Raw genomic sequence first — 9,417 nt, 5'->3', positions numbered from 1 at the left:
ACTTTCATTCTAGCTGCTCCACCCAGGACCCCCTTGTGCACGTTGAAGGTCATGACCTGAACAGAACCACATTATCCCCAAAAAGCAGACATGAGACAGATGGAATCAAAGTCAAGGGGAACCCCTAACAGAGTCCTACCTGTGCTTTGAACAAGCTGGACACAACTCTTGCTTTGGTAATACAAGGACCGAAAAGCCCCTAAAAGCCATATTTTTGCGTGACGCTCACAAAATACCCAAAACGTCATGATCATAACCCTTTTGTGGATCTGGAGGATCCACAAAACACATGAGGACTGGATACTTAAACTTGCACAAGCCCCTGAGCAATTCTGTGATGGTTATGATCCAATAGGACATCCTCCGTAGAGGAGCATACATCTATAGACTTATCACACCCTGGTTCTGATGTTTTTACTGTGTTGCCCTCTGGGAGGTGGGTTGAGTCCTGAAAAACCTACAGCAGTTTTTAGGTCCTTCTTCCTCTATCCTGTGAACAATTGATCTGGTCTGCAGTTTTTATGTAATGTTCAATTGGTCCAGTTCTGTGAAACATGCTTTCGTTTCTTTCCTTTTATTGCCTTATGATGCTTCAAGTAGTCTTCAATGTGTCGTGCTTTTTTTAATCACCATCCTCTGTTGTTTATACCATCCACAGGAGAAGCATAACCTTCTTCTACATGGTGGAGGGGCGAAATATAAAACAAATGTTTTCTGCTTCGGTCAAAATAGAGTTTAAATGCATTTAGATCAATGTTAGTGTGACTCATCGATATGTTCTTCATTCACACTTTATTAAAGACACATCATCAGCTTAAATATTTAATTACATCACCACAAATTTCTAAATCTCTTTGAAATTATATTCAAACAGATAAAGTAAATTATTAAATTTTCTTTATTTGTTTACATACAATATTTCATATAATTAAAATATTTCTATAAACATTGTATGAACATTATTAGTTTATACAGGCAAAAGTGTCACAATAGCATTTCTTGAGAGACCCAACTAGTCTGTTTATCTCTCTCTATCCCTCTCTGCGGTCCTCCTCCCCATAGTCAGTATCCCAGCTGCTTGGTTCTTGTGGCCATGAAGAAGTTGATGGAGTCGGCTCTGCAAATGAAACTCATCCTCATTCCGTTTACCCAGTGTGAGAATCCCAGCGGCTGCATCTCCTGTGATGGTTCCCCCCATGCTCTTGCTGCCGGAACGACACAGCAGCACTTGGAGGCGACAGGAGCTAGCTGGCTGTCTGCAGCACTCAGGCACACTCTGCGCGTTACATCCCAGTTGAGCCAGCAGCAGTAGCAACATGAACACCAGAGCCTTCTATTTGAGGAAGAAATTAGATTTAGAATGTATTTCTTTATATATATATTCAACTTTTGTAAATTTTCTAGCATGTAGCTAATACTGAGCATATCTTTATAAGCAAGAAGCATTATTTAACATGGTAGGTATAGATACTGAAACAGGTTGAAAAATACAAGTTTCAATTCTTTGTTTAGAATGCCTCATATTGATACAAATCCCTGTAAAAACTAGTGAAAAATGTTGGTCTCTCAGTGTATTGATCGATTGTTTGGATAGTAGCAGTGCAATCCAAAGGTTTTGATTTGGGCAACATGGCTCATTGCCCAAGGTGGAACACACTTGTGAGTCCCTCAGTCCAGTTTTCTATTGCTTAATTGAATGAGCCATCAAAAGGAGTGGGCAACCTCACCTCACCCAGTGTTACACAGCATAAGCATTGTAAGAAAATATCCCTGTTCTCCTGCTGCAGCCTAAAGTTGCTTTCGGTTCTGTAGCTTCTGATTCTGATGCCTCAGTAAAACACAACTTCGCAGTTATTTTTAAAGAAATTTGGACAGCAGTGATCATGTCTAACTTAAAATCTAGATTGTTTTGGACTGATCCAACCTGAACTTAATTATTATACACTGCAACAATTCTACCTTGCCTAGTCATCTGTCTATACAGAAATGATAAAAAAAATGCCCCAACACATACAGTACAGACCAAAGGTTTGGACACACCTTCTCATTCAAAGAGTTTTCTTTATTGTCATGACTACGAATATTGTAGCTTCACACTGAAGGCATCAAAACTATGAATTAACACATGTGGAATTATATACTGAACAAAAAAGTGTGAAACAACTGAAAATATGTCTTATATTCTAGGTTCTTTAAAGTAGCCACCTTTTGCTTTAATTACTGCTCCGCACACTCTTGACATTCTGTTGATGAGCTTCAAGAGGTAGTCACCTGAAATGGTTTTCACTTCACAGGTGTGTCCTGTCAGGTTTAATAAGTGGGATTTCAAGCCTTATAAATGGGTTTTATTTAATTTTTTTTTGTTCAGTATATAATTCCACATGTGTTAATTCATAGTTTTGATGCCTTCAGTGTGAATCTACAATTTTCATAGTCATGAAAATAAAGAAAACTCTTTGAATGAGAAGGTGTGTCCAAACTTTTGGTCTGTACTGTATATTTAATGCAATAACTCCATACTAATATTACATAATAATTCCATAAATATTACATAATAATTCCACACAAATGCATTCTATTGCATTCTCAGTTGTTGTGCAGACTGATATCCAGTTATAAAAATCCTCATCTAACAAAAATTGTAATTTTGGTTTTAAATGGGCTTGTTGGTGAGTACAACTGTTTGTGTTGGAAAGGCATCGCCAGAGGTAATTAGCAAACTAAAATGTATGTTAAACGCATAACCGACAGTATATGTTTTATTTTACAATTTATTTATAATAATAATATTATAATAATTAAGAAAATTTATTCAAATAACAAAAATCAACTGTTAAAAACAGAAAATTCAGATAACAATAAAACAAAAACGTAACTCTGATACGTCATATCTCCTGATAACTGATGAACGTTAGAAATGTAGTTGGGATATCAAGTCATGGACAATATTCCCTGCTAAACTGAAGTCTTAGTTATTGGCACAGACGTTAAGAGAGAGAAAAACATAGCTCAACCTTGCATATTGGCAACTAACTGTGCACGCCAAGTCAAAAACCTGAGTGGTAGATTTGATCCAAATGTAATTCTTTTTAAAATTACATTAAAAATGATACAAAGAAAAAATCTTATATGAAGATCATCCCGAGTGTTCAGTCATTTCTGCTTAGGTTCTAATGCAGATACTTTCATAAAATGCAGAATTGACAACTGCAATGCTATCAGTTTTCTGGTCATCCGAAGAGCATGGCTCCTCTCCTCTTTTATTAAATTGATCTGCAAGCATGAGGATGAGGACCAGAGTGTAAGCTCACATCACATAGATTTTAAAGTCAGTAAATTTGCTACCTGTGCATTTTTAGCATGGATTTTATGGTTTTATTTTATTGGTATTAACTGTCTTAGTTCAACATGTTTGCATTTACTATTGAAAATGTCTAGACCCTACCATTCTTCTGAGAAAGGTCTTCTGTTGGTGTCTAAAATTAGGGTCATACACTCAATACAACTCTCACAGTTAGAACATCCTTCCAGAAGACCTGAGTGTTAAATAAATAAAACATTTACAGTTTTAACCTTTGTTGAATTATTTGTAGAACTTCTACTTCAAGTTTTATTTTTGTTTGGTCCTATTGCATTTTTATTTTAATACTAATGATCTTATTATACATTTTACTTCAATTTCTTGATTTATTCATTAACACAAAGTCCTTTTTCAAGGAAGCCAAAATTATAAATGAGAAGAAAATGTAGTGTCACTAGAACTAAGAACTGCTTCATTGTGTTACTTTTGGATCACTGATTATGAGTGTGATACATTTAAAACAAGGCTCTATTGAGTACATCAAATGCTATTTGTTCCTTTGTACAAAAACTTACCGTACTCTAAAATGTCTTACCTTGTGAGATGTGTCCATCCCAGCAGTGTTCTGGAAGTTGGTGTTGTACCATGTCATCTTCACTCTTGTGTGATGGCGAATCCTCTGATCTTCTTATTTCCTACAGAAGGACGTATCTTTTATATGGTCCTACTGTGTCCACATCATCGGTCCTCTTTAACGTCATTCAGGCCAGCCACAAACAGACAAAACCACAAATCCTTTTTTTCTGCTTCATGCTCATTTAAAGTTTGCTGTCAAGCTTGTGACTGTTAATTAGACCTCTGATAGAGACCATTTCCATGGAGATTTGACAAGCTACAGGTATGTCTTTGTGGCTGCAAAGGGAAGGATTATTAACACATACCATCACTATGAGTAGTAAAAGACTAAATCTAATGTGTCCAGTAAACTCAAAAATATAACACAAATAAATAAAAACTAACAAGCTTTTTAAAGGGCATGCTAATGAGCATGGCTCTATGTGCCTTCATTTTTCATACAAAAGGTCTATAGTGACACATCAACAAAGGTCTGGGCAGTGTCCTGTTACTGAGAGCCTCCTCTGGAGATTTGCACAACTAAAAACATCAAGAGGTTCAGGTGGGGTTAGGTAAGGATCTATATAAATGAACAACTAACCCTCAGGTTAATAATGAATAAACAAACACGAATTTCATGTCAAAACGTCAGGACAACAACTTAAAAGCAGCCACAAAATGTTGTTCTCATTCTAACATCCATTTAGCTAATGTTTATTGCCATCTTATGGACAACAGGAAGCACTGCTTTAAATACATGGACCCTTTCATGGCAGAATGAAAAGCCTAGATCGATAAAAAAAATATTTTTAAGTCAAGAGAAGTAACTTTGCCTCACAGTGCATCAGAAGTAATCAATTAAGCATTTGGGAAGCTTATTGATTACTTTAAATTGAATGTGAGGGCTGCTATCAATGTATTCTAAGGAGTTACCCGTGTTTGTTTGAACAGGTCTCCGTTCGGTCAATGTGTAAACTCTCCCCATTTACATTTGGGGTCTCATTTAGCATCAGAATGTTGTTTATTCCTGACCTGAAAAAAACAGCTAATGCGATGTTTCATTTATTTGAACAAAAATCCATTCACATGTTACAAAAATAGTAGGTTTAGTTTGTTGTGTTATTTAGACTCGTTTGATAAATAGAATCTTCATAAAAAGTTAATTTGTTTCTGTAACTCAATTTACTAAATGAAACACATTATGAATCTTAATTATGACAATTTTCCACTCACAGCTAATGAAAAGAAGATAGTTGGGATAAGAATATTACACAAGACTAATAAAGAAAGTACATTTGTAATACCTTTTACTCAGGCAGGCAGAAGTCCCTCTGGCTCAGAAAGCCATTTAAAAAGGTCACTTATTCTGTTTGCAATATTCCCCCTTTAAACACTTTTAAATAAAAACTGTACTTTTACACACTGTTAACAGAATACACATTCCAATTTATTGACTATGACTGTTTATTTTGCTTATTGAAGAGCATTTCACAAATCAACTAGATGTTTTACTGGGTTGAAAATTCATTATTTTCAAAATATAATAGTGTGCAAAAGTTCTTATATATATGCATAGAAGTCTTTGGAAAACACCGTGATACATCCAAGTTTAACTGGTTACTAAAGGTAAACATCCACACCTGTGGTCTGTTTGCTTGTAATGCATGTTTGTCTAAAACTAGTAGATGAGTTTCTGGGCTCCTGATAGACTCTTGGATGTAATTCATCTAAAACTGGCTGTTTTCAATATAACTATTTGGGTGAACTAATTTTGAATTATTTGCTGAATGAATCAGTTTGTCTTGTTTCAGTTTTATCTGGGTTCATTCATTTAACAAGACCGACAACAGCCATGGGCCAGAATCAGCTTCTCACTGTGTAAAAGTAACCCCCGTTTCACTATATCACAGTTACTAGTGGCCCTAATATGCAGATAATGTTATATTTAACATTAGTTTGAATTTCGATATATAGACTGATCAGTAATATAGAATAAACAGCTAAATTACTACACAAAATAATATACTTTTATGCCCATCTGTTTTTTATAGCGCAATACAAGTATAACAAGGTTAAATTAGCTGAATAATTCATTGTGCTATCTGCTCAGGAAACCAGCTTGCAGTCTGCTGCTTAACAGACATACTAACTATAGATTTAAACATCATTACCGAGATAAGATTAACTAAAGTAGCCCTAACATGCAGACACACACACACACACACACACACACACACACACCTAAACACACATGCATACATGGATATAGGCACAAACATATAAAAGGAGTATTGATTTAGGAAAAATCTGTTTAGCTGTTTTTATTTAGAGTTTATTATTAACAAATGGCATGCCAAAAATAAGTGGAAACATTTTCAGTAGCATTACAGCAATCAAACCTTTCTTATAATTACTGATCAGGTTTTTGCATGTTTCCACTGATATTTTGACAAATTATCTTTGGTGATGAGCTTCAATTGTTTCGGGTTGGAATGGTCCTTGCCATCACCCTAATCCTTAGTCACCTGCACAGATTCTCTATCGGATTTAAGTCGGCACTCGTGCTTGGCTACTCTAAAATGTAATATTACTTCCAGTCCAAACTGGACTGTCATTTCCCTGCGCCCTAGGCCCCTACCGTCTCTTCTTATTGTTTTTGTGTCTTTGTAATTGTCACGGCCTTTTCTCTTAGTTGTCTTGACAAGAATGACTGGGCGTGCTTCTTTAGTTTCCACACCACATCTGTCAGCATTTTCTGTTACTGAAAATATTTCAAAAAATGTAATTTCTTTTTTTTTTTTTAGAACAAAAAAAAAAGTTTTCTTTTAGCCAGCTGACTAGCAGGTGCAGCAACAGGTAACAAAACAAAGTACTTCTTCAGCCTTATTGTTTCAGATAAAAAGACCATCTTCCAATCAAATTAAAATAGAGGATTAAAAATGTGTAATCCAGGTTTATGTGGACAAGACACCTATGTTTAAATTACCAAAAAGTGTCAAAAATGTTTTACAAAATTGTTTATATTAATTAAACTGGTTATTGTTTAGAGGGTGTCTATGTGTTGTTAGACAAAAATGAACATAAGGAGACAGAATAACCAATGAAGCCAGCTTTAATGGGCAACTCAAAGGAGCTCTTACAGTTTACACACTCACTTTTAAGTGAAAGATCTGTCATTTCATCATTTGAACCTTGTGTTGTGGCGCTAACCTGTAACCCATCGTTACCTTTCCAAATGTCTTGATCCGATCCACAGAACAACAGGAGTCAAAACACTGTACATGTGGAAGTAATGTTAAAAAAAGAATCTCAATATCAATAAAACCTACAACAATAAGAATATCAATCATAATTGTCTGAGATTTATAGCAATATATGTTCCCTTCATACATTGTACATAAAGTTTACATCTATAGTTAGTGTGTTATTCCACAGACAGCAGTACCATGGTGATTTTGACCTTTCACCTCTAAAAGGGAGAGTCAAATATTCCAGTTGTGATTTTGACTGAGCTCCGCCACTGAAGGATGTGGGTTAGCTCCACCCTGGGGACCAAAACATCAACTTACATAACATCATACGCAGAGCCCCTGGGTAGAGGACAAAAAAATCTTATGGGGAGTGTCCAGGAATGAACTCAAACCTGAATGCACAACCCAAGAGATATGGACTGCCTGATGGAGGTTGACAGCAGCTTAAAAATGCATAAATGAACGAACACTGAACAAATGCTCATTTTTTTTCTCTATACTATAATGCTCCCTGGTTTGTGCTAAAAAGGTCATTTGTGACTCCTACAGTGCTCAGCCTAGCAGAGCTGCTCTAATTTGTGCATTTAAAATTAAAAACGCACCCTCATTATGGAAAGATGTGAGGGTATATGCTGAGCATTACATCTAAAATGCTGGGAGAGGCGTGAGAATATGAGAAAATAAAATCTCAAAACACATGAAGTGCCTCTGAAATGAAAAAAGGCATATTTGTGGCATAAAACACTGATGTGAGGTAAAGCCTGCACCCACAGAGCTAGTGTACATTGTGAATTCGCATGTAACTAGCAATGCCCAGAGAGAGACCGATAGCTTTGTCATTGATCAGCCTACGGACTACATTCCTAACCAGAAACACGAGCCCAAAATGTTCCTCTTTTTTAGTTCTTGCAAGGTAGAAGGCATTTCATGCTGAAATGGATTATGCTCACAATTGAGATAAGAACATCCTGTTTAGAAATGTATGACTTGAATGTTAAATCTGTTGTGTATTTTCTCAGACTTGTGTTTCGCTTCGAATACGGCGGTGACTTCTTTTCACTGCCATCGCCTCTTTAACTTTCTCTGTAACGTCCTCTACCTTTCCTTCCTCATTAGTACCCAGTTTTCCCTCTGCTTCCTTATGCTTTTCTATCTCTCTGTCTCTCATTTGGTGGGATTCACTGTGGGCGCAGGCTGCTAGTCAGCAGGATCCTGCAGGACCGTCGCTGACCATCTCTTTTTCTCTCTCTGCGATGGTATCGAGAGATGCTGCCACCCTCTGCTGCTGGCTTTGTGACTGGAACTGATTTGCGGGTAAGGGTGGAGGATGTGGGTAGGCCGGCGGTTTTAAAACAGTTTGGATGGGAGGGAGAGAAAGTGGCTGGGAATGCAGCTGGGAATATTGCTGTTGATAGGTGTGGAGATATGACTGAGGTGAAGTATGGGGCTGCAGAGGAGTGTGGGGTGGGTGGAGCAGCAGAGGTTGTGGGTGGAGCTTGGCCTGAGGCTGTTGCTGTACTTGTGGTGGCTGTTGGTGAGGATGGTGAGGAAGTTGCGGGGAAGACGCTCCATTTTTACTAAGGCCGCAGGACTGAGCTGCACAGTGGATCTGACGCAAAGTGTCCAATCCCTCATTCTTTGCGTGCTTCAGCAGGTCTGCCTGGCCCTGAGATTAAGAAAAAAAGAGACAGATGTGTAAATATTGTGTTAAAGTCAAGTTTGAATCAGAAAGAAAACTGTGGAGGTCCAAATGCACCTAAATACAATAAATAAACATATAGGTATATGACTTAAAAGGGTCCTTTATTAAGTAGAACTGAAAAGATAATTTATTTAATATATAAATTACATAATTTACTAAATATATCTTTACTATCTTTACTTGAGAATGCGTATTTCACTTTACTTTAATTATTCCCAGTTGAATGCTATAAATATTGAGTTCTATCTGAAAAGCTGCTCTGATGGTTTAAATTATTATTTGCACTGCATCACTGGAATAAGAAAACAATGAAATAGTAATTATATATGGTTTTAAAATATACTTAATAAAAATTTCAGTCAGTGCATTACACATTGGACACATTATTGGAAACTTATGTATTTGATTATTTAATTCAATACATCAATAAATGACTAAAATATTAGTTAATTGTTCTGATTATATAAATCAAAAAACAAATAGTTAGCTTATCAAATATATAATACATTGAAATATGTTGTTAATAAAATTTATCTTTTTAAATGTAA

At 36.2% G+C, this 9,417-nt stretch overlaps 2 protein-coding genes across 2 annotated transcripts in view; both read right to left on the bottom strand.

Moving 5' to 3' along the window:
• Positions 1-882: 882 nt before the first annotated feature.
• LOC124863474 (orexin-like) lies at positions 883-4,061 on the bottom strand. Its single transcript, XM_047357858.1, has 2 exons — positions 3,897-4,061; positions 883-1,333 (listed from the first exon to the last, which is right to left on the bottom strand). Exons 1-2 carry the CDS (start codon positions 3,951-3,953, stop codon positions 1,022-1,024), a joined length of 369 nt encoding a protein of 122 aa, XP_047213814.1. The 5' UTR covers positions 3,954-4,061; the 3' UTR covers positions 883-1,021.
• Positions 4,062-7,010: 2,949 nt separating this feature from the next.
• The window catches only part of LOC124863347 (inactive phospholipase C-like protein 2), an 85,482-nt gene continuing 83,075 nt past the window's right edge, over positions 7,011-9,417 (bottom strand). Inside the window, exon 6 of the mRNA XM_047357696.1 lies at positions 7,011-8,833. Coding sequence (XP_047213652.1) covers positions 8,369-8,833 — 465 coding nt within the window. The 3' untranslated portion in view covers positions 7,011-8,368. The remainder of the gene's footprint in view (positions 8,834-9,417) is intronic.

The sequence above is a fragment of the Girardinichthys multiradiatus genome, chromosome X, assembly GCF_021462225.1.
Source record: "Girardinichthys multiradiatus isolate DD_20200921_A chromosome X, DD_fGirMul_XY1, whole genome shotgun sequence".
Lineage (NCBI taxonomy): Eukaryota > Metazoa > Chordata > Actinopteri > Cyprinodontiformes > Goodeidae > Girardinichthys > Girardinichthys multiradiatus.
Note: the sequence above shows the minus strand (reverse complement) of the source record. Positions and strands in the feature narration are given on the sequence as shown.

What these genes read in the sequence shown, in the direction of transcription:
- LOC124863474 (XM_047357858.1), bottom strand. Translation starts at nt 3,953, where the DNA reads ATGACATGGTACAACACCAACTTCCAGAACACTGCTGGGATGGACACA. An exon ending in GGATGGACACATCTCACAAG is followed by an intron (nt 1,334 to 3,896) that starts GTAAGACATTTT and finishes TTCCTCAAATAG; the next exon opens with AAGGCTCTGGTGTTCATGTT.